At 38.1% G+C, this 25,373-nt stretch overlaps 1 protein-coding gene across 1 annotated transcript in view; it reads right to left on the reverse strand.

The window, feature by feature from the left end:
• Nucleotides 1-1,426: 1,426 nt before the first annotated feature.
• Nucleotides 1,427-25,373, reverse strand: part of tesk1b (testis associated actin remodelling kinase 1b) — a 32,728-nt gene continuing 8,781 nt past the window's right edge. The window contains exons 3-11 of the mRNA XM_020937809.2: nt 16,224-16,345; nt 15,330-15,378; nt 14,293-14,439; nt 12,181-12,263; nt 6,185-6,275; nt 5,164-5,247; nt 4,334-4,420; nt 3,718-3,814; nt 1,427-3,192 (exon numbers count right to left, since the gene is read on the reverse strand). Coding sequence (XP_020793468.1) covers nt 2,138-3,192; nt 3,718-3,814; nt 4,334-4,420; nt 5,164-5,247; nt 6,185-6,275; nt 12,181-12,263; nt 14,293-14,439; nt 15,330-15,378; nt 16,224-16,345 — 1,815 coding nt within the window. The 3' untranslated portion in view covers nt 1,427-2,137. The remainder of the gene's footprint in view (nt 3,193-3,717; nt 3,815-4,333; nt 4,421-5,163; nt 5,248-6,184; nt 6,276-12,180; nt 12,264-14,292; nt 14,440-15,329; nt 15,379-16,223; nt 16,346-25,373) is intronic.

The following is a 25,373-nucleotide window of genomic DNA, read 5'->3' on the forward strand; positions in this document are numbered from 1 at the left end:
GAAGGAGGAGAAGTCTGGCCCAGGTAGCGGGAGGGGGATAGGTGGAGATAAAGATCTAATTGGAAGGCCAGAGATTTTGTAAGCGATAGGAAAGGTCATAATCTCTTTAAGGGGATGACCAAAATAGGAGGATTAAAGGTGAACTGTGTAACTTTTTTTGGTAGAGGGTCCATCACCTGCTTGTCTCAATGGGACTGTGATTGTTTTGCCTGGAATATTTCACAGTAAAGTATTCAACTTGTCTATTTTGTGTAGTACAGCTGTTTTTACTACATAAAAATACCATAACAAACTTAGATACACTGCGACGCCTCTCCATAAATCTCACCTGCAGGCCTAATTTCATTTCTGCCCATCTTCATGGAGATAGATGAGTTTAATGCATCACTGGGGAACATTCTTGGCAAAGCAATAACAACTCCATGGAGACAAGCAGTTGGCAGACCCTTCACAACAAAAGCTACACACTGCACCTTTAAACAAATTTACAAGCTAATATTAATCAAACAGCGCAATTAAGGTAAGTGAAGTGTCAATTTTCATACCGCAAGCTACTGCATACAATTGTTGAATAATGAGGTCTAACTATTAAAATCATAATAAAGGCAAGTGAGCAAGAATTTAAATTTGTTTTTCTTAGCAGGGGTCATAAAAGTACTAAAAGGTCCTATATTACACAAAATTAATTCTTGTGAACTTTAAGTTATGTAATGTTTTTATCTTGTCAAAAACATCTTGAGTTGTGTGTTATTTCATTCATACATTTGAGTAATCCTGCATTATCCTCCATCTCCAAAGCTTAAAATGCTACGATAGTCCTCGAATTAACAGCACCTTTTACATTTAGTTCTGTAGACCTACAATTCCAGGGCTAAAATCATCCAAATGATTCTAGTAAAGATGTACTGAACTGGGAAAACACACTATTACCACTTGACATCACAAGGTGGAAGAGAGTGTTTTCTGTTTGAGAGAAGAACTCAGTCTAAATAAGCAGGGTTTATGAATTAAATATGTGTGAATGAAACCAAACACAACTTGGGGTTTGTTTTTGTGGAGGAAACATAAATTAGAAGAGGTATAAATAGGCCTTTAAATGTCTTTTTCCATGGAGACGAGTGACACTATAAGGCAACACTTAGTCACCTCTCCAGACCTGACCGTTGAATGAATGTGGGTTTATCCATTTGCGTAATAAGCATGTGTAACTGAACAAAACAGGATGTTTAAGCAACTGTTTTGCCTGGAATGTTCTACAATTTGGAACAATAAGATCTCCATGAAAACAAGCAGGTGATGTAACCTCTACTTGAATATTATACTATGTAACTTTTCTAGTGATCTTGCTTCAACAGTTAAATTAAGAATACAGTCAAAGGCGCATTCTACTTTTTATTTAATACAATCTTTAAATAATAAGAATCTGTTTTATTAATATTCTTTATTCACAACAATACATTGGAAGTGCACCAAATGGACTCATTGCAACAATAATACTAAGCTCAACATTCCTTGGTTCATCAGCAGTATCAGTCAAAAGAATCTTTACATCTACAAATATACAGTTTACAAGACGGACACAGGCACAGTGGCGCCATCAGCCCAGCAGAGGTCGCCAAACACCGGCCTCCAAACAGGGAGGCCGTTAAATCGAAGCACAGCATTAATCATGTTTTTGTGGAGCAGCCTCTGCACCAAATGTCTGGAAAGGACGTGGTCTATTGCTGAGATAAACTGTGCAAATTTGAAGAGACACACATCTTTTCTGAGGAAGAGCTTTAGACCAGAGATAGAAACCTGTTTTTTTTTTAAGCATTCATGTTTTGGTGTTTAAGGCTAGCCTGACCAGCCACTGTAAATAAATTTTAAAATTTAAAATATACATTCTTGTTTAACTTTTATGCTTGATTTTGGGTCATTTCAATGCAATCAAACAGCAAAAACAGAATAAACTGATCTGAACTTAAAATAACCCCCTCTGCATTTGATAAAACAGCCACATTTTATTTGAATCAAGCTCTGAATAATCACATCAATAGGAGGGGTGCCAGACCCACATTACTTTGAGAGTCCTGCTGGTCAGGCTAGTTTATAGTAGTAGACCTGGAGAGTTTATTTGCTGGCGCTTCAGACCGGTCTAAGTCCGTGCACTGGGGAGAGACAGTCCTGGCTCCAGGCTGGAGGTGGTCACGGTGGGGGTGGGAGAGGGAGGTAGGCCTTTGGGTCCCGGACGAAGCAGCCCACGTGAAGCTGCTGAGTCCCCGTTGAGGTTCTTATAGGCGTTCCTCCTCTGCGGAGCGCGCAGGCACACAGAGGGGAAGTGCAGCCCTGGAAGACAGCAGCCAGGGCAGGATATGACCTCCTCCTGGTCCAGAGAGTGACCACTGCCAGAGCCAAAGGGTGACAGGGCGCCTGGGTCACTGGGCGTGGAATGATACCCGTTATTGTTGTCCAAGGTCATGGGTGGATCTGGAGACGTCCAGCCAATAGGGCATCCAGTAACCACATTGTTGTTCTCCAGGTTAGTGAGGGGGGGTAAACAAGGGGGCCCATTGGAAATGGCAGACCCCCAGCTGTTTGACAGAGGGGTGGAGGAGTGGGAAGGGGGTGGAGTCAATTTAGAATACAAGGACGAAGTGCTGTCCTGAGTGTCTGGAGAGTTGGAGCAGTCCATAGGCTCCACCCCTTTCTCCTCTGACAGTTCCAGGGACAGGGGCTCAGCAGAGAGGGGCAGTCCTGAGTCCCCTACCACTGTCCCACTGTAGTCTATGCTTTCCCCTAACAGCCTCTCCTCTTCACTCACACCATTCACCTGCCCACTGTCCTCACTCAGGACTGTTTTGGGGGCAGAGGTGAGGTGGGGGGGCGGGGTACAGGGGAGAGAGAGGCTGCGTCTGTGTCTCCGGGGCTCTGAGTCCTTGGGCACATCTGTGCCATCACAGGTGTCCGGAGGAGGGGGCAGCATGAAGGTCAAGGAGATAACAGACTTACTGGGCGTATCGAAAAGCTTTATCTTTCCTCCTTTCAGGTCTTCTCTCTGTGAAAAGGGGTTGATGCGTGTGTGAGGGGTGAGGATGACACAGGGGGGCGTGTCCTGGGGGTGGAGCATGTCCGATTTGCTGCGGGATAAGCGAGGGTCTGTGGGGAGGCCGAGTGAACGACGACGCAGAGTGGTAACAGGAGGTGAGGCAACTGAAAGTATAATATGTTACTTTTAAGTTATTATATAGTACAGGTACATCTAAAAAAATATTGAACTTTTTCATTATAAATTTTTTGAGCTTTATTTCAAATCTCTACTTATTGATTCAGATATTAGAATGATAATAAAAACGTATTTATTTAGGCAATAGCATGTCTTTTTCAACATTAAATCATAGCACTTTCTTTTATATTACCATGCAGCCTTATATCTGTGTAATCCCTCAGTCGTACAGGTAGGGTTCACAGTGGTCCATTAGCGTATTCTAGTCTATGTGCTCTTATACTTGTTCTGATACAGCTCAAGATCATTCTAAACTATTCAGGAAAGGTTAATTTCTGTCCTATGAATGTGACTTATAGACACTTGTTCTACTAGTATCTAGTTTCAATACTAGTATTCACTTAGTATTTGATTTTCTTACATACTTTGACAATCCTAAATTAAAAGTATTTTTCTTTCATGATCTAAGAACAGTAAAAAAAATCCCAAAAGGTGATATACAAACAATGTACCTTTAACCAGTGTCTTTTCCTTCTGGTTCCTCTCTGCCTGCTTCTGCTCCAGCTCCAGCGCTATTTGTGAAAAGGATGGCCGCAGCTTTGAACTCATCTGAAAAAAACACACATACACACACAAAAACTATTAAAGTGGAACTGAAGATTAAATTTACTTTTTTCGATACTGAACTGTGTATATGGTGTTTTAATAGCACCATCTACTAAACTCATCTTTTATCAACTTCAGATTTATTGCAAAACCTTTAGCTTTCTGGTCAAAAAGTCATAAATGCAAGTTTGTGTTGACTTCACTGGCCTTGGCAATTTCTACTAGTTGGTGACATCACACATCACTGTCCTGATTACAGCCAGTTGTTTTTGAGCACACACCTGGTTGAAGGGTCAGAGTTTCAAATGCGGATACCCGTTAGACGATTCACACTACTCCTTATACCCTCAGACCTACAGTCCTTCTCTCTGACCTTATTTAGTCCTCTAGTTTCTCTAGTTTAGTTGTTTACTCCCACTTTAAGGTAATTAAGTAAGAAGACCAGTACTTTTCAGGGGAAGAGCTAAAGTATAAATTGAATTGTTTGCAGAATTTAGTCCTGTAATGTGGTCAGGGTCTTACATTACAGCAGGTGATGGCCAAATCCAGGAAGTCAGGAGGGCAGTCTCCCACCATGTGCTGAAATGTCTCCACATCCAGACCAAAGTCCTGCCAGGAAGAATACAGAAATCTAATATCTGTATCTCTTATGATAAAACCCATAGTGAAATACAACGGTGATGGTATACACTAAAGAGTCTGATGGTTTAAGAATGACACTGCAGTTAGCATTATCAGCTGCATGTATATCATTCACACATGTTGGCTAAGGACTTGTATACGTCTAATCAAGATTATGAATCAACCTCCTGTTTATAGATAAATACGCTTTTTGTACTAATTAATAATGTAAATTTCAAGCAAAGGTCCATCTTAATGCATTAAATCTTCTGTTAAAGGGTCCATATTGCACCATTGTCTGATTTATGTTATGTTGTTTACTCATCAAAAACATATCTGGAGTTGTGGTTTGCTTCATTCATGTTTTAACATGCAAGCCACTACCACTACATGACATCACAAGGTGGAACAGAACAATCTGAGCTTTGGAAATATAGACAGACTAAAAATAAAGGGTTACTCAAACTTTTGTGAATTAAACAAAACAACACCAGGTATGTTTTTTAATGAGATAACAGCATTAGAACGTGACGTAAAGCTCACAAGAGTCAATTTTATCTAACATAGGATGTTTAAAAGCGAAATGCAAAACTAAAATAAGAGCCACATGTTTTTTATATATACAGGATATACTGCCCAGCACCAACCACAGTAAAATATTATCCTGCATTATTAAAAGTAAGGTAAAAAGAAAACACGAGTTGATGAAGCTGTGGTGATAGAAGTGGTACCTCTTTGCGTGGCAGTATGTCCGGGTCGGCCTGTATCCTCGCGATGATCTCACAAAGGATGATCCCATACGCAAACACATCCACCTGCACACATGAAAACACAAGACCTGATGATTAATGGAAATTAAGAGCAACGCTCAATAAAACACCACTCTTTTATTTGTTGTTATTCAGAAGGCAATTATTTTTCTAAAATCTGAAGGAATATATGGTGGTACTTGATCACACTATTTAAACTTCAAACTGCATAGAGTCAGTGAGAAAATGAGAAAACACTGCTCTTGTGGTGACGGCATGTGCGATTTTTACTTCTCCAATTAGTGATAAGAAATGCAGAACAAACAGTACTATGTTGCATCTTTACACTATAATTTAAATGCAGTTCAGTGTAAAGTATTTTAAGTGTTCCGAATACAGAACCAGTACTCTAATTGGACCATGTAACTAAATACATTTTCAAAGTATTCTTCCCATCCCTGACAATTACTATATTGACTTATCATCCAATATATGATTGCTGGATTAATATAAAATGGATTAATATATTTTGGGGCTCAATATTTCTCGTGTGTGCAATATTGGAGAGATTTTTGTTATTTTTTGTTGTACGAAAAAACAACCTGCAGAGGGTCAAAAATTTAACTTTTATGGCTAATTATTGCTTCATTTCCCTCAGATGCAGTATCCTTTTGTGATACTGTATATTTAAACAGATTATCTTATATTTCTTGTGTCAGTGTCTTAAAATACTTCCAATATTATTGTTTAAAGTTGTATATCCTTGTAGCAATATATCGTGACATAACACTCCTTTTATGACAAGCCTGCAGAATGATCACTTCATTTGTTATTGTAGCATAACATGCACACACATTTTTGTAGGAGAGCCAAATGCAGACCAATCACTTTAAATTGAATGGTGTAACCAGATTCCAGATGACGTTTCATTCATCAAATGGTTATTGCTTTATAGCACTGGTCCATGCCACAGTGTGTTCCATGAAGACAAATCCATCAGTACCTTCTCATTATAAACCTCTCCTCTGAGCACCTCCGGGGCCATCCAGTAGGGGGACCCCACCACAGCCAATGGCTCCTGCGTACCATCCTCACTGCAGAGGAAAACGGAAACGGAGTTACAATTGTGCTGCACCAACACCAATTTATAAAAGGTCTTAATACCTGATAAAACACCAGTAATATGAGCATAGCATATAGTAATTATACCGCATATAAAAGTATAAACTACAGTCATTTCAGAAAGTGCGTCAACCCCCTGTTGATTTTTTACAGATGGTGTCTATGTGAGAAATAACTCCTAATTCATTTCAGATACTTACACCTTCTCAAGCTGTTACTGTTTGTTTTCAGTTCTGTGTGATTTATTTTCATCTTTGATTTTTATATAAAAACATATTGAGCTCTACTTATCGTGTACACAATTGTACACTGCCTTTGGATAAAAAAAAATGTTATAATTAATAAAAAGTGCTCAGCAATGTTTAAGATTGGCTTGATCTGGTCAGATTGCCCCAGGGCATCTGTGGCTATGGAGATTGAATACAACCACCAATGATCTATAGTGAGTGAATAATAAATACACTGTAGTTAAATATGAAATATGGAAAGCAATATAATTTGAAACTTAGTTTCTAAAATCTAAAATAGGCCAATGTAATGACTTTCCCCCCTCCCACCTCAGTTTTGATCATATGACCAGTTATGGTAGTCCAGTCAGCACACTGTATTATGGTATTAAATTGTACACTATACATCAATGAGGCATGAGTATAAGAGGCTGAAGTCTTAACTGGCCGTTTAGCAGCCAACTGTAAGGGGATCTGTGTGAAGCCCAGCACAGTGATTAGCAGCATGCAGCTTTCACTAAGCTGTGTCAAAAGCAGTTGTCTCATTGTTTTTATCTGCACTTCCTTTATTGAAGAAACCACAGTGCTTTTCAGTTATGTGCTGATACAGTTGCACAATTTCAGCTGAATTAAAAAGGAAGGACACACATACGCATATATACACACACAGACTGACACACACGTGCATACATATACGTACAGAGAGAGACACTGGGGCACATATACCCACATGCACACATGCGCACACACACTCATATACAGTAGATACATACACGCGCACACACACAGATATACAAATGCACATGCACACACTCACATGCATACACAAACACACACACTCCCCGCTGGCAGATACTTCCTGACTGCTATTTCCATCTGTTCTGTGACTATCATGGAGCAAAAAATACAACCAAGGCAGTGAGGGGAGAGGGAGAAATGAGTGAGCCACCATTGTAAACAAGGCTTTGAAAACAGTCAATGCTGAAAATGTTATTAATATATCTAGAGGAGTGACCTAAAATGAGTGATTACAGTTAGTACCAGAGCTAAAGGAGGAACTCTGGAATACTTTGACCTTATTTGGTGTGCTTTCCCTATCCCTCCCGCCAACTCCTTCATTCCCAGCCATGAACATTGTGGTAGCGCCGGCTCCAACCCACACGTAGTACTGTCATGATAAGTACTATATCAACTTATGAAACAATATATTTTGGGGCTCAATATTTGTCGTGGAGATTTTTTCCATTTTAATGTAATAACACAACATTTGAGCTGAAGATTAGAATAAATAACTTCTGTTTGCTAATTTTTAAAGGTGCACTGTGCAACTTTTCTAGTAAAGAATCCACCACCTACTAGTCTCCATGGAAATGTCATCAATTTGTCTAGAATGTTCCACAGTATAAATTAAACATCTATCATGAGTGAGACGAGCTGGTTACAGCACTATGCAACATTACAATTTAGATCTGTGGAGAGGCGCCACTATTCACAGAAGGAATTATTGCATTTTTGAGGAATAGAAACACCTGTAAAGAATAAATGCTAGATGAACAATATTTGTTTAGAGTAATACAAGCAGGTAGCAGATCCTTCACCGGAAAAGTTGTGACAGTAAACCCATTTTTAGAGTACTTTCAATTTACTTTAAATTTTATCATTTATCACAATATTTCTGTGCATCAATATACTTCAAAATGTGTTATTGAGACAGGCCTACCCACACACGCATTAGAAAGTGCTATCAACATTTCAATTCTGACAGGATACAGCAGTGTTTGACTGTAATATTAAAGTACACAGGGCCTTGAGTCTGACAAATGCATTTCACACATCGCTATTGAAATGGAGCAAACAGAGGCTTGTCCGATAGCTGCAGGTATGTACTGAGTACACTACAGGAGTCAGACGTGTGGACAGATGGATTGTGAGACATTAAAGGAAGTCTCTATGGCATGTTTATCCTGATTAGTTAAAGTCTGTTATACAAGACTGAATTAAATCTGCACCCTGTAGTCTTACCACCTAAAAATACAAAACTTTATATTCCCACATTTAGAACTAATACTTTTTAATACTTAATAATACTTTATACTTTTAATACTTCTTTATACTTAATACTACTTAATACTACTTAATACTACTTAATACTGCTTAATACTACTTAATACTTAATACTACTTAATACTTCTTAATGCTTAATACTCAGTGTTGTCACGCTACTAAAATTTCAATCTCAATTTTGATACTAAAGCATAGACTTCCTACTCAATACAGATTCTGATAACAAAGTCATAATTTTAAAAGGTTTTTTTTTTTTTTTAAGACAATATTGTAATAAATGTATGTTGCTTATACCATGAAAGAAAACTGTAAAACTGTTCAGGAAAGGTCAAATTGTTTTTTCAGTATCAATACTTGCTTAAATAGTTTTAGTATTGTAGTATCACATTTTCATTACCTCTGACAACCCTAATAATCATAACAATACTTGTACACTTGTATTAGGCCAGTCATAATAATTACTATATCGATTTATCATTCAATAGATGAAAGCTGGAACAATATTCTTTGGGGGTCAACATTTATCGTGTATACATTTTATTTGCATGCTGGGAAATTTGTTATTGTCTCTTCTTGTCCAGGACCCCAGAACTGGACCCTGTTCCTATTAATTTTTGTCAACAGGCCTGGTTTATAGTCCATATTTACTTATGCACTTATATATATTGCATTTCAAAATGTGTTATTACAGGCTTGTGTATAGCACTTTTCACATGTCCAAAGATGCTTTACATAAGGACACAAAGACAAACAAGGATTAAAAAAAATGTTACTCATACTTCACAGAACAGAAGTGCAAGTGCTAAACGAAGGGCCCATAAACTGTGCATCTGGCTTTAAATGTTCAGACTCCTATATGGACAGATATTAACCTTGAGCACTTTTCTATAAATCTACCTAAAATCCTTCCCCTGATAAAACAGCGCAGTTGTGTAAACACAGACCTGACCTGACTTTGGCCCATTGTAAAGAGGAGGTCCACAGTGGCGGCTCTCTGGAGAAGCATGAGTTTAAAGGAGGAGGGGGCAGAGCTAAAGGGTATGTGCAGTGTGCTTGTCTAACAGTCAGACACAATTACCCATGTATAATACTGTTAAGTGTGGAGGACAGCAGATGTGTTTGAGGTCCAGTCAGTGTGAAATTTAAGTGCACTATCGCTGGAATAAGGGGAGAGGTTGAGGTGGGCTAGGGTCTTCTAAAGTATTGAAAATTAGATACTAATTGATAAACTAATCGAAACTAGATACTCATTTGAGCAGGTATCCATCACAAAAAATTATAATCTTCACAGAACAGAAATTAACCTGTCTTGAATAGCTTTTGAATGATCTTGAGCTGTATCAGAACAAGTATAACAGCACATAGACTAGTACACATCCATGAACCTACCTGGATGACTAAGGAATTACACAGATATAAGACATTGAGTCTATTCCTTAGTATCGAAAGTGTGAAATTTTAATATCTAAACAGCACTCATCACTTACACTCTCACCACAGTGGATCATAAAAATGCTTTCTTTGAAAGGAAAAGTGATGATTACAGGATTGTAATACCACTATTTTATTAGTTTACAGTCATTAAAACTCGTCATCACAGGTCAGTTATCCCACTGCATGTGTTAAAGGTCATATATTACGCAAAACTGACTGTTGAGAGCTTTAAACCAGGTTATAATGTTACCTCAAAAACATACATGGAGTTGTGTTTTGTTTCATTCACACATGTTTCATTAACCCTTTATTACTAGTCCATCTAGTCCATCTACTTCCGCAAACCTCAATATGCTCTGTTCCACCTTGTGATGTAATTAAGCAGTAGTTTTCAAGTTAACAACTACCTTTTACCTTTTGTTCATTAGAGAGATTGGCATTTCCAGGGCTGAAGTTATCCAAATAATTCTAATGAAGCTGTATGGAGTTTAAAAACACAGTGGAGTGCTTCCTGTTTTACCACATGAAATCACAAGGTGGAACGGAGTGTTTTCTGTTTAAGAGAAGAGATCAGCCTAAATATATAGGGTTTGAGTGTTAAACATGTGTGGATGAAACAAAACAAAAGTCCAGGTATGTTTTTGATGAGGAAACAACATATAGATCAGAAAATAGTGTAATATGGGCCTTTTAAATTTACCTTCAGCTTTCAATTTTGTTCACGTTTTAGTTTAAGATCGTGTATGCACTAAGGAGTAATACACAGCACTGTATTGCTTATCAGCTGCACAATGTGGAATGCATTTGTATACTGCAACCACCAAAACAAACTTTGAAATTAAACAAAGTCTTGTATAAGTCCTAAATATTACAATTTGCATCTCTTGCAAATATTTTATAGCATGCAGTCCATATGATATGTTTATTGTTCCATCCCTAACAGGTAACCACATGTTTAAACAACATTTCTATTCACCCTGATGTTTCTCATGGAAGAAATCCATCTTGGAAAATGACACATGAGAGGATAGCTGTGACTTGGCTGCTCATTTACAATCCGCTCTGAATTGATGGTTGTGAATTTAATATTCACATAAATGTCAGTGCATAATGAACGCGAGGCTCTGGACACAGGAAGTGACAGTGGCACCCAGAGAGGACCAGAAGACGTCATGGCAACACGCATTAAATATTGACGCATCTTTGTGAGTCAGACCTGTGTCTACTTCCCCTGTGCTAAAAATCATGTTTCGCATCAACTGATACTTTGCAGTGACATCATACTGGCAGGGTTTTACATGGCTGTGTCCAAATGTCCACGATAACTCCTAACCACAATTCACTATACAGGCCTGCATTATTTAGCGGACTAGATAGTGCACTCATGTAGAGCAATTCGGACACACAGCTCAGATCATGTGACTAAAAAAATTTTTTTTTTCTCACCCAGATGCCAAATGCAGAAAAAATGTATTTCTATCATAAATAATTCTCAAATATGACTGGCACACAAGTGTTTTGTCAGGCTGTTTTTGTAGACTGACTGGATTATTACTTTTAGCAGCTCAAGCTAAGGAAAGCAGAATTGTGGTAAATTTTCAGTGCATTACTTTTTCAACTGCTGGTCATTCAGACTCTACAAAAAATGGCATGAGCAGGGAATAGTGTGTACATTCAGACAGCCTATGTATGTATAAGGTGGAACGTTCAGAAGTTACCTCGTTGACACAAAGTACACATTAGCAAACACAAAGTTTTAAAATAGATTGAAAAAATACAAAACAGCACAACAACATTTTCAGGAGCCTGTGAACAACATGTGCACTCGTGGTCCTGTTGAGGAGTACGTCAGATTGTGTTAAAACTCAACTCAGATTAAGGTCTAATGTGAGTAACAGATTTCAGACAGAGCACAGCCTCCAGTTAGCATCACACCCTCAGGGAATATCTCAATAGTTCCACTGGCTGGGACAACCACAACATCTAAAACATCAGCTGCATAGTTTGGAAAAAGCTGCCTGTTCCCTGGGGTCCCATTGGAGGGTCTGTGAATACTGGACAAAATGGGGAAGTAAAAGCAGAAGTGCAGTAATGGCTTATCTAATCACAGAGTGTTGATGGAGGGTTTGATGAGGAGACCTGAGGCACTGACCTGTAATCTGGTATTTTCTCTGCCAGACCGAAGTCCCCTACCACTCCAATGCACACGCCGTCCTCCCAGCGGACCAGGCAGTTCTGTGGAGAGAGTATGAGACAGTACGTTCAATGTATGAATACTAATAAACCAAGATAATAGGGATGGACTGTTCCATACAGCTTTTTCTATCCTGATATTAAAGGGATGAAAAATTACACTTATTTCCTTAAAACAAATTTAACTCGATCTGTCAAATGACCACTGATGTTCTGGGCCAAAATCATCCTGTAAATCGTCTTATTACATCCAGTTAAAGGCACAGCCAGGATATCGACTTAACCGATATTATGGAAGTGATACCTGATCCAGCAACATTTTCCATATCAGCACGGATATTCAATACCAGTATCGGTATCGTTGCGTCCCTAGAATATACACAGAAAATCATGACAATTATGCTACTTTGGGGTTTTTGTCTAACCAAATAAGTGAACTTTTACAGCCCTGTGATATAATCATACTGAATCCATAACAAATATTACAGGGAAACATATTATGCCATTTTCTGATGATGTTTTATGTTATGTTGTTTACTCATCACAAACATACATAAAGAAAATGTGCTGTTCCACCTTGTGATGTGGCAATACAGGAAAAGCTCCACTGTGTTTTTAAACTCCATACACCTTCACAAGAATCATTTGGTCAATTTCATTCCTGGAACTGCCAATTTTTTACCACACCTGGGTATCAAAAAGACCATTTTGAATTAACCCAGAACATAATACTTAAAAAAACAAAACAACAAGTTAACCCCAGTGCCTTTTTACACTTTTGTGCATTACCAACGAAGATTGGACACCATTTAGAGCCCTCCTTTAAAGCCTAAAACTGTAAACCATGCGCTCCTGTTCAGATGACATATTTCTTTGCTTGTATTATGTCTTCTCTATATTGTTTTGTGTGAGTGATGTGTGTCCTGTGAAATGGCGTTCCTTTTGTTCAGCTGTGAAAACAAATTTCCCGTTAGGGACAATAACGTAACCAACCACAATTGTGTGACATCCATTGTTCATTTGCCTTAAATCACAAACAGAGGTCCTTATTTTGTTTTGGTCGACCTGCTCCCTAATGAAGACACACAATGCCTTATTTGAACACTTCAGGGTGAGGAGATAACTGCACTAAACATGACTAATATGCTCTCTTAATATAAAGGTTTGTGCTGATTGAAGATAGACGAAAAAAGATAATTATGAAAATATTTTATGCCACGGACTGATCCCAACAAAAAACGTCAATGTACAAAAATCATTTAAAAAACTCATCAGTAATAAATAAAGAGTTTTAAAGCCCAAACCTTGGCACATCATGGCACAGAAAAAAGCAAACAGTTACCTACTGGTAGAAGTGGTATTTAAAGCTAAATCAATATAGTAATTATCATGACAGGCCTATGTGTCAGTGATGAAAAAAACAGTCTTATATCTGTCTGCATCTTTGAATTCTGACTTTTCAGCAGAACACTGTCCACAAGTCCTTCGCTGTTTTCACAAGTTATTACTGTGGAACCAAAGATTAGAACCATAGATAAATGGACAGAGCTGACCCTCTATGCACCCCATTTCAAATAGGAAATGAACATGGGACACCTCTGGTTCCATCATTTACGATTGACTTTACACTGAAAAACTGTCACCCCTATCTCTGTACCTGCTGATGTGAGCCTTGCCATTTTGGTCTTAAAATGTTTATATTAACCCACTCTATTATCCTGGTGTTTTTATTTTGCTACTTTGTCCGTAATTACATTCCTATTTGTAATGTGGAACTGTGGAATTTGTAACTGCAGAAGCTCCTATAACTGCTAGCATTGTGAGCTTAATTTGACGCTATGGGTCATGTCACACTCCCTTAGTTCACTTCACAGTCTATGGTATAAACTGAGAAATATTAGCCAATTTAGACTCTTAAATAGCTGCAAATAGCTGCTCAAAACATTTAGAAAGGGCTAACAAAAGGCAATATATTGGTGCAAAGCTATTTCACACAGAGGCACACCGATTTTTTTTATTTAGCATTCCTCTACTGGATGTAAATTCCACACATCTTTATACAGTCTATTACCTTGGAGGTAAGGTCCCGGTGGAAGATTCCTTTACTGTGTAGATACTCCAGACCTCGAGCAATGTCCAGGGCCAGACTCAGGCGCATGCCCCAGGACAGATACACGTCACTGGCCAACAGCTGCTCCAGGTTCCCCCCGTTTATGTACTGCACAGATTATTATTTTTTATTATCACATTATGACACACACACTGACAAGTATAAATAAACTTTCGACATTTCAGGTCTTAATATTTGTTATCCTGGACATACACTACCAGTTAAAATGTTGGAAACACCTCATTCAGAGTTTTTTCTTTATTTTTACAACTTTCTACATTTAATGTACATACAGAATACATCAAATATATGAAAATAAGAAATATGCATGGAATTATGTAGCAAAGAAAAGATAAAACGTGTGTCTAAGTCCATGTCTAAATTTAAATCCTCAAAGTAGCCACCCTTTGCTGTGTCAATTTAAAAATGAAATTGATCTGAAAAATGTATTATACTTTATGCCAGTAATATTGTCTTAAACATATAAAAGTAACAATGTTTTATCTGCATTTAGTCATTTTTTTTTATCAGCAGTGTCAAAAAGTCACATTTAATCTCCATATACTGTATTGAATAAATTCATATATGGATTGCTTGGGCCACCACATGTGCTATGGCCAATGTAAACTCATATATTCTTATAGCAAAATATTAAATTAAAGCATTATATAATGTTAATAAAATAATGAAAATACCCAACTGTGTAGAGTAGGCAAAAATAGATGTGAGTTTATTAATGGTTGACCTTTGCAACATCGGCCATAAAATAAAGATAAAAGTTTCAACAAGACAGATAACCCAAGGACACACAAATATAACTTCTTTTAGATTAAGGGACTGTGTGTGTGTGTGTGTGTGTGTGCGTGTGTGTGCGTGCGTGCGTGTGCGTGTGTGTGTTACAGCACTTCCTTCCTTTACATCTTTGAGCCTAGTTGTAAGTGAATCTTTTATGCTATTGTAAAAAGTTATCATTTTAAAGGCCTTGATCAAAAACCAACCTCTGTGAGAGCATGGAGCTGGCCCTCATGGACGCAAACTCCAATAAACCTGCAAACAGGAAAAATGTTGAAAAGTAACAGTGTTGTAAGAAGGACTGCAGTTTATAGACAGTAAGGTATACTTCATTCCAACAGGTGTGTCCGTTTCACCCAAAGAATTAAGTTTAGATAATACTACATAGGACAAGTGCGACAAGACCAAGATTTCAAACCCGATTTTGATTCTAAGAAATAGATACGATACTCAATACCAGTTCCAATACCATGATGATAATAGTACTTTCTTTTACATAACCATGGGGCCTTTTATCTGTGTAATCCCTCTACTGTCAACGTGGATTCCATAGTGGTCCATGGGTGTATAATAGTCTGTGTGGTCTTGTTATACTTGTTCTGAGACAGCCATAGACTGTATAAAGAAGTGGACTAATGGAGTTTGACATCACCCATTGTGTTTGGCTCCAGTCAAATGAAGCTCACCAAGGTCTGCAGTTATAGGAGTGAATTTGGAGCAGATATATTAGGAATAGGAGTTGATTTACAGATATAAAAAACAGTGAAATAAAAACACCAGGATCATGTAGAGCAAACATTTTAAGACCAATATTTTGGTCTTAAAATTGTCTCATATTGTGAATACAAGTGAATTGGGGCCAGGGTTTATGGTGCCAGGAGCACATCCAATGCTCACATCCTTTGTAAAATGCAGTGGCTTGCAGGTTTGCTTGGTCCTTTTTATACAGTCTATGGATACAGCTCAAAATCTAAAGCTGTTCAGGAAAAATTCATTTCTGTACTGTGAGTGTGACTTTTTTAAATAACGCTACCTGCCCAAATGAGTATCTAATATCTTATTTTCAGTAGTTTTGACTACCCTACTGGAGGTGTCCATACCTGAGGATGTTGGGGTGAGACAGTCGGTTAAGCAGTTGCACCTCTTTGAGCATGTTGGCCTTGTTACAGGGCAGAGTGTTCATCTTCAGGGCCATGATCTGTCCGGACACGCGGTGCTGCACCTGTGGCACAGACACACACAGAGAGACATTACCTGGGCTCAGTTTTGACTTAACAAAATTCTGCTGAAGTTTGTCAACAGTGTGGCTGTCAACACCTATTAGTGGCAAATGTGCATCCTCTAACTGTTTGGATTAACAGTTGAGTGAAATATAATACAATAAGACAAAATGAGTCACTATATAAATCAAAATAATTGCTGGAAAATCCCTTCTGACTCATCCTCCTTTTAAAAAACAGACAGCTTTTTGTACAATGACATGACAGTTGCTGCAGACATGTAAATTGTGTGTGTGAAAGGGTATGGGAGGGCAGGAGGGAGAGAAGGGAGTCTCAGAAAGAGTAATAATGCATTCAGACCACCTCTTGTTGAACGCATTTGCAGTCACTTTAAACTTTAAAATGTTTGACGCCTGTGGCGTTGATGCCCAAAAACATGCTTGAGTTTAGTGCCCCAATTTGTTTTGGCTGCTCCAGAGCCCAAACCGACTGCTATGGCGATGACACAGTCTGGTATGGTTACTGTGGAGACCAGAGAGGCTTCCCTCCGGCTGCTGCACATTTGCCTGAGAGGTGGTTGGACTTCAGTAGAAATACAAGAGAAGGAGATGAGATAAAAGAGTAAAAACAGTTTGTCGTTCAGTTGATCCTATTTGGGGAAACTAAAGTTTCCCCATTATTGTACAGAAAACGTCCACAAGATAAATACCTGCTTTTACACAATGAATGAAAATTCCATATAGTATTATTGTAAGGTTTTCTAAATGCAGAAAACTGCCCGAATCAGAGTCACCAAAATGGGATTACATTTTTCATTTCACACCTCGGGGCACCTGGGGACACTGCAGATCAGACTCTTGCCTCAAGGGCCTGAGTTGTAGATCAGTCTTTACTGCCTGGCATCTTTACAACAGTCTCTCCAGTTTAATGTGAGGAGGTGAAAGGGCACATGGGGGTCATGTTTTGACTTCATTAGTGCATGAGCAGTGAAAGATGAGTGCAGGACGGGGCCAGTGCAGAGACACTACCAGGCTAAAGTAATAAAGCTTATTAGAGAGGAGGGAGTAATGCTATTAGCCAAACAGTCAGTCAATGAAGAGTCAATCTACCACACACCAGGAACCACTAAGAATCAAGACTATATGTAAAATAAAGTGCACAGTTTTACTTCTACCTTGAGTCCTGGTAAAATATGGTATAAAGCAAAAACATTATAGGATTATTTTTTTGTTTGTGCAAAGACAAATTTAGAATATACTGCTGAAGAAAATATAGAAAGTAAAACTATAATACTGCAACTAATGCACAGCTAATGACACAATAACTCAAGAGCAGATTTAAACCATAAAACACAGTTCTAAATCTGCAACATGTGAATCTGAAACATGAGCTGTAATGAATAAATAGCAGAATAAAACACTTTGGTACTTAGTTTGCATCTGTATTGAGTCAGAAGTTATTTCAACCTTTTACAACTCAAATCTTATACAGCCAAATAATAACCAAACATTTCTGAGTAGTGCAAAGAAGAACTACCCACTATAAATACTGACCCCCAAAATATATTGTTCCAGCTTTCATATATTGAATAAGTCCATATAGTAATTATTGGGACAGGCCTGTTTTTGTTCATGCATTTTGTACATAAGATCTCTTATGAATGTAATCAATGAAGTGGTGCCTTATAGAAGTGCTCAGGCTCTCTCGTTTTACCTTTAGATTTATGTTTCTGTGCGGTCCCGGCGGTGACTGCAGCAGAGACTGCAACAGACTCAAATGGAGAAGGAGCCAAATGCTGAGACTGCAGCTCTCTCTGTTCATACGTGCACCTCATCACTTCAGTTAGACACAGATCAGTTGTGAATGAGCTTGTACTATTGGTAGAGATTGACCGACCCTACCAGTATTTCTGGGACCATCTTAATTATTTTTCCCAAATTATGCAATTTGAATTACTACAAACCTGTTTTACTGCAAAGTGGATATAACAGCAGTATAGACACATTGTAAAGGTTTCCAAATAAATATATTGTGTTGGCATTCTGTTGGCCCAAACAAAATATTGACCTCTGCAAAAGATTTAAAAGGGGCACTGAGTAACATTTCTAGTAGAGGGTCCGCCACCTGCTTGCCTCCATGGAAATGTTATCAGATCAGATGAGCAGGTTACAACACTAACTCTACATTACAATTCAGATCTGTGGAGTGTCGCCCCTCTTCACAGAAGGAATTATTGTATTTTTAAGCAATAGAAACACCTGCAATGAACAAATGCTAGTTGGAAACGTTTAATGTCATACCAGGAAACATTCCAGGCACAGCAATAACATCTCCATGGAGACAAGTAGGTGGCGGACCCTCCAGCAGAAAAGTTGCGAAGTGCATCTTTAATGTTAAAAATGCAAATATCGCCATTATCCATCTCCACTTATTGGTCTCTCTTTTCATGCATGTCAGGCAGAAGTCAAATCAAAAATCAATCAATCAAACTTTATTTATAAAGCACTTTTCATACAAAAATGTAACACAAAGTGCTTTACACAGATTAAAAACAATCCCACATTTCCACCCACCCACCCACTAACCCAACCCCCACAGCTGCCCAACTCGACACAACCAAACATCACAGACACCCAAACCCCCCCACACACACACACATTAACCTGCTAAAATACATAAAACGACACATAGTAAAATGTGAGGCTGAATACAGGCGAACCAGTTGAGAAAGCACCATCAGAGGAGCCGTCTACATCAGGAGCAGAGAGACGTCCACCACCACCAGGAACCACCACAGGAGCCAGGGGAGAGATGAAGCCCAAGCTCCAACTCTCCACCAGGAGCCCACGGGACAGACCCGACAGCTACAGCCGACCTCTGCTCCTGATGCAGAGGGCTCCTACAGAGGAAACACTGCATATCCTAAAAATAAGTCTAAAATAAATAAATATAATTTAAAATGTGTATAGTAGAAACAAGTAAAAAATATGATATTTCATTCAAAAGCTAAGCTAAAAAGGTGGGTCTTGAGCCTACTCTTAAAAACATGAACGTTCTCTGCAGCCCTGAGCTCCTCCGGCAGGCAGTTCCATAGACGAGGGCCACAGTATTGAAAAGACGCCTCTCCGTGAGTGTGTGTCCTGACTTTGGGAATGACAAGGAGCCTGCTGCCGGAGGAGCGCAGGGTCCGCGAGGGTTCGTGAGGGTTCGTAAGGTAAAAGGAGTTCTGAAAGATAAGAAGGCCCAAGACCATTAAGACATTTAAAAACCAGTAAAAGAACTTTAAAATCGATCCTGAAACTCACAGGGAGCCAATGCAGTGATTTTAAAACCGGTGTAATGTGGTCCCGCCCTCTGGTCCTCGTCAGGACACGTGCTGCTGAATTTTGTAGTAATTGTAAAAATTATGTTGTCAAAACCTCCCTAGAGCTTGGTTCAAAAATAGTCCACAAGGTTTGCTACTACTGGCAAAGTCCACAGGTCTTCTTCAGCTAACAGATCATAATCATGTTGAAAAAGCGATGCATTCAGTTTAATAAACTTGCCTCTGAAAAGTCAACAGCCACAGCTTCACAAAGAATGAAATCTTCGAACTCACTTGTACACACACACGCCCTCATCCTTCAACACAGGCTCAAAATGCAGCAGCAGCAGCAGCAGCAGGGCCTCACAGCTCACCCGCCCGGACATGTGGATGTATCACTGGAGAGGTCCCAGACCAAAGACGGTTTCAACAAGACCATATGAGCAGCTACATATGCCACAGGGCTGCTCCAGGATTATCAAGGATTTCATGGATACTCTTAAAGGTGCATTGTGTAACTTTTCAAGTGGAAAGTTCTTCAAAAGTTATTGCTTTGTCTGGAATGTTTCTCAGTATGAATCTTTGTCATTAGAGACGAAACCAGGCCAAGTTACAGGTCAGATCTGTGGAGAGGCGACCCTCTCCCAGTAAAGTTACACAGTGCACCTTTAACGAGGAAAGCATCAGTCCTGTCCCATTGTGCACTGAAGTGTCAGGGGCTCAGAGGAGTCCCCTGAGGGGCCCAACCTGCAGTTTCAGAGAGAATGAGCTGCTTCAGCGAAATAAGAAGAGGATTAAACAGGGCCTGGGGCTGGCCTTAGACACAGTGGGTGATCCAGCTCTGCTCTAACACATCTCCACTCACAAAAGGTTTAATCTTACTAATCAACACAAGTGAAGCCATGTTATGCATTATTTTATTTACACAGAAAATAAGCTTACTTTCCCGTTCAGAAATGTTTAGTCAATAAAATTTTGCCAGTCTAAATCTAAAATTGAACTTTGACTTTTTAAACTAAATTGACTCTTGTGAGCTTTAAGTCATGTTAGAATGTTGTTATCTCATCAAAAATATACCTGGAGTTGTTTTGTTTTATTTACACATGTTTAAGTAACTCTTTATTATTAGTCTGTTTACATCTCAAAGCACCTTGTGATGTCATGTAGTGGTAGTTTAAGTTAGCAGCCACCTTTTACCTTTAGCAGTAGAGTTTGGCAATTCCAGGACTGAAATCATCCTAATGATTCTAAAGAATGTGTATATAGAGTTTAAAAACACAGAGGAACACTTCCTGTATTACTAAATTACTAAACAAGTTGGAGTTTTCAGTTTGAGAGAAGCAGGGTTTGTGTGTTAAACATGTATGAATGAAACAAAACAGAACTCCAGATATGTTTGTGATGAGGAAACAACATTATAACATACGTTAGATCAGAAAAGCGTAATATGCACTTTAAGTTTTCATATATTGTTCAAAGCATGTATAAAAGCATGTAATTTTATAAGGCATTCACTTCTTACAGTCTGATAATTGGGTTAGTCTGTGCACTTGCAAAAATCACATTTGTTTACTAACTTGGACAGTGGCCATCTCAAGGTTTAGTTGCTCTACCCTCACATAGCACAGAGAAACCAGGGCTTGAAAAACAATGTTGTGAAATAAACTCTTGCCCAACACTTCCACATTTTAATCCAAAAATATTTGAAGCAATAACCGGCAGTTGGAACGAAAAAAGTCACATAATCAACTTTGGTTGCTAAGCATATAAACAATACTTGTTGAAAATATTATCTATCTGATTTTCTATACTTTTAACAACCCAAGTCTGAACTACAGAGCCAAGAGGAGTGAAGAGAAAGCTTGGCCTGCTATGATTTCATTAAATTTTGAAGCAGGATTTATCACTACAGAGAAATATTGGGATAAACAATAATACTGAAAATACTTAGGCTAGTTTAGTGTAGTCCCCATTTGTAGTTAAAAGTCACACTGTAAAATAGACAATCATTACAGACGATATACTGAACCTGTAAAATAAAGATCCAAAGGTTAAGTGGCTAAAATATTAAGGTGGTACATCAAACTTATAACAGCTGGTGGGAGGAGCTGTTCCCATGGCAAGAAGTCTTAAATTAATGGAGCCATATATATTTCCAGACGAGAGGAGTTCAAACATGTCTCTGTCAGGATGGCCAGAGGGGTCAAGTATGCCACTGTCATAAGGCAAGATAATCCCAGTAAACCATTTTTTGAGCTGCAACCTGTAATTGTCAATAGGCATATCAATATTTATTCTACTGTCCACAGCTCAAATGGCAAATATCTCCCCACTATTACAAATAAAAGGTACCCATGATAAATAGTGAGCTCCAAAATATATTGTTCCAGCCAAGCCTGTCACAATAATTACAATATTGACTTATCGACCAATATATGAAAGATAGAAAATACATTTTGGGGTTAAATATTTTATGTAAACTTTCTTTGTATTTTTTTGGTTGTAATAAAATATGATTTGAGCTATAGAGGGCTGAATAACTAACTTTTATGGCTAATTATTGGTTTATTTTGTTATTTATCTATTGCAGCTCAGGCATTTAAGTGATACGGTCTATTTAAAGGTGTACTGCGTAACTTTTTTAGTGGAAGGTCTCTCACATGCTTGTCTTCATGGAGATGTTATTGCTTTGTATAGAATGTTCCACAGTAGAGATTAAACCTATTTACTTCAAGCGACACAACTTCAGGCTGCATTACAGGTCAGATCTGTGGAGAGTCGCCCCTATTCACAGAGAGAATTATCGTATTTTTGAGCAACAGAAACACCCGTAATGAATAAAAGCTATATAAATGTGTTTAATGTCAAAGGAATAACATCTCTATGGCCACAAGCAGGTGATTGACCATAAACCAGAAAAACTGTGCAATATATAAAATACATAAAAAATATAGTTTACTGGGGTTATCCTGGTTTATTTTACTGTGTCAGTGGCATAAGTAGTTTCAATATTATAATTTATCACAATATTTATCTATAGCGACATGTAATGCTTTAAAATTTGTAATGGTGACCTAGTTCCAGTTTCCATATATAGAACGATAAGTCAGTATTGTAATTATCTAGATAAAAGAGTCCGCATGGTTTAGCTGTACTGATGCTCTGCCAAAGACAACATGACATATGCTTGAATTCAAACAATGAAAGCAATCACCACGGTTACAGACAGATGAGATTCAACTGAAAAGATCGTCATAGAGCTGTGACTCAAACACATCTGAACAGGTCTGAAGGGAGTGTCCAGACAGTGACCAAGATCTTCAAAAATTGCTTAAGATAACATTGTGCATCACTTAAAAAATACACGGCACGATTTGAAACTAGCATTAGGGTGGTCAATATTGAAAAGCAAATCCAAATTGATACAAAAACTAATATTGAAACTAGAAACTCATTTAAAGGTCCTATATGACACAAAATTGGCTCTTTTTTAGCAGTGTTATAATGTGTTATGTTACTGTGTCAAAAACATACCTGGAGTTGTGTTTTGTTTCATTCACACGTTTGAATAATTCTGCGTTATGAATCTGTCTACATCTCCAAAAGTCAAAATGTTCTGTTCCACCTTGTGATGTCATGAAGTGGTAGTTTGTGTGTTGTTACCTGTTTGACAGAAAAACTCCTTAATATGCAGGGTTTGCATGTTCAACATGTGAATGAAACAAAACACAACTCCAGGTACGTTTTTTAGTGAGGCAACAACATTATAATATAGATCAGAAAATAACATGATATGGGTGCTTTAAATAAGTGTCAGTACTGAAAAAATTAAATACTGGATAAAATGTGATCTTTCTTAAATAGTTTCACTTTTTAGAACTGTAAGACCAAATGGTTTAATAAACAAATTACAAAGTTCTCTAAAATAGAGCAGTGGCCGTGTACCAATGAAGGTGAAAACAGGTTGATCGGAGCAATATCTTGAATAAAGATGACTCAAATATCCCCAAATACAACTTTGGGTGAGTAAATGAGACTGAGTAACAACTTGAACATGGTTTAAGGCTTTGAAAAGTTGATTTTCATAAAAGGTCCTCTTTAACAGAAGTGGTTTCAGTGGTTTGTTGGGAAAGCAACTTCCTGGACTTTCTCTTGTCCCCAGCTGTTCAGATAAGCCTCACAGACAGCATCAGTGCTCTATAGGCGTGTCACAATAATTACCATTTAATATTTTTAAAAGGTCCTATATTACTGAAGGGAGCATTCTGACCTGAACTGAAGAGGCAACTTGGATGAGCTGCTAAATGTTTTCAACCAAAAAACATTTGTCCAGCTGACAAATTGAATTTCTCCTTTGCTGTCCTATATTATGCAAAAATTGTTGTTGTTCTTTTTGATGGGGAAACAACATTCTAACATGACTTAAAGCTCATACCTGGAGTTATGTTTGTTTCATTCACACACATCTGAGTAACCCTTTATTGTTAGTCTGTCTAAATGTCCAAAGCTCAAAATGCTCTGTTCCAACTTGTGATGTCACGAAGCAGTAGTTTTCAAGTTAACCGTTACCTTTTACCTTTAGAGAGATGGGTAGAGAATGGCAATCCCTGTGTTAAAATGTTCCAAATGATTCTCATAAGGGGTATACAGAGTATCAAAAAGCTGTAGATAAGCACCACATGACATCACACTGTTTTCCGTTTGAGAGAAGAACTAAGTCTAAATATCCAGGGCTTGTGTGTTAAACATGTGTGAATGAAACAAAACAACCACATATGTTTCTGATAAGGAAATGACATTATAACTTAGAAAATAGCATAATATGGGCCCTTTAACCATATAACCATATACATAGAGTATTGTTTTTGGGACAGTTCTATTAGTTGTTTCAATATTATCGTTTATAATCTACATTTTCTTCAGCAATGTCTCGTCAAAATGTGTTATGACAGTTATTCTGTTCCTGCTCATTACCATTTCACGAGCTTTAAGTGCTCCGCCCACACTGGCCTCATCAGTGGCAGCTAATCACAGACTGTCATAATGAGTACGTGCGTGTGTGTGTGTGTGTGTGTGTGTGTGCGCGCGCATGTGTGAGTGTGAGTGCTCCAGAGCTCCCACTCAGTCACAGAGCTGCAGTCAAAACACACTTTCGCTTTCATCCATCAACAGTTTTGTTATTTAAAAGGTGCACTGTATAACTTTTGGTTGGGGGTCCTTAACCTACTTGTTTCTATCGATACTTGTTTCTATCAGGAATGTTCCACAGTATGAAATTAAACAGCTCTACCGTACAATTATTAAATTACAGGTGGTTTGATAGCTCAAAATACCTAGAAATGCAATTATTAAAATGTAAAGTAGAGTTGTTTGATGTCATATTGTGGATTCTAGGCAGAGCAAGGACATATTCATAGAAACAAGCAGGTGACAGAACCACAATCAAAAAGTTATATAGTGCACCTTTAAAAATAAACACCCTTAGCCATTTCAGCAAGTCTCACACAATAATAATAAAAAAACTTTTCAGTTCTGTTCAAACATGTAGTAAAATAGAAAGTACAGATATCTGCTCTCAAATGTAGTAAAGTAAAAGTAAAACATATCCACTTTAAAACATACGAAAATAAAGTACAGATATTGTAAATTTATTCTTAAGAGCAGTACTCTATTACAGTACTTTTACTTAATTACGTTCCACCACTGCAGACAACAGTCCCTCTTGG

The sequence above is a fragment of the Boleophthalmus pectinirostris genome, unplaced genomic scaffold (genome assembly GCF_026225935.1).
Source record: "Boleophthalmus pectinirostris isolate CB_2022bp ecotype Guang Dong unplaced genomic scaffold, ASM2622593v1 HiC_scaffold_20, whole genome shotgun sequence".
NCBI lineage: Eukaryota > Metazoa > Chordata > Actinopteri > Gobiiformes > Gobiidae > Boleophthalmus > Boleophthalmus pectinirostris.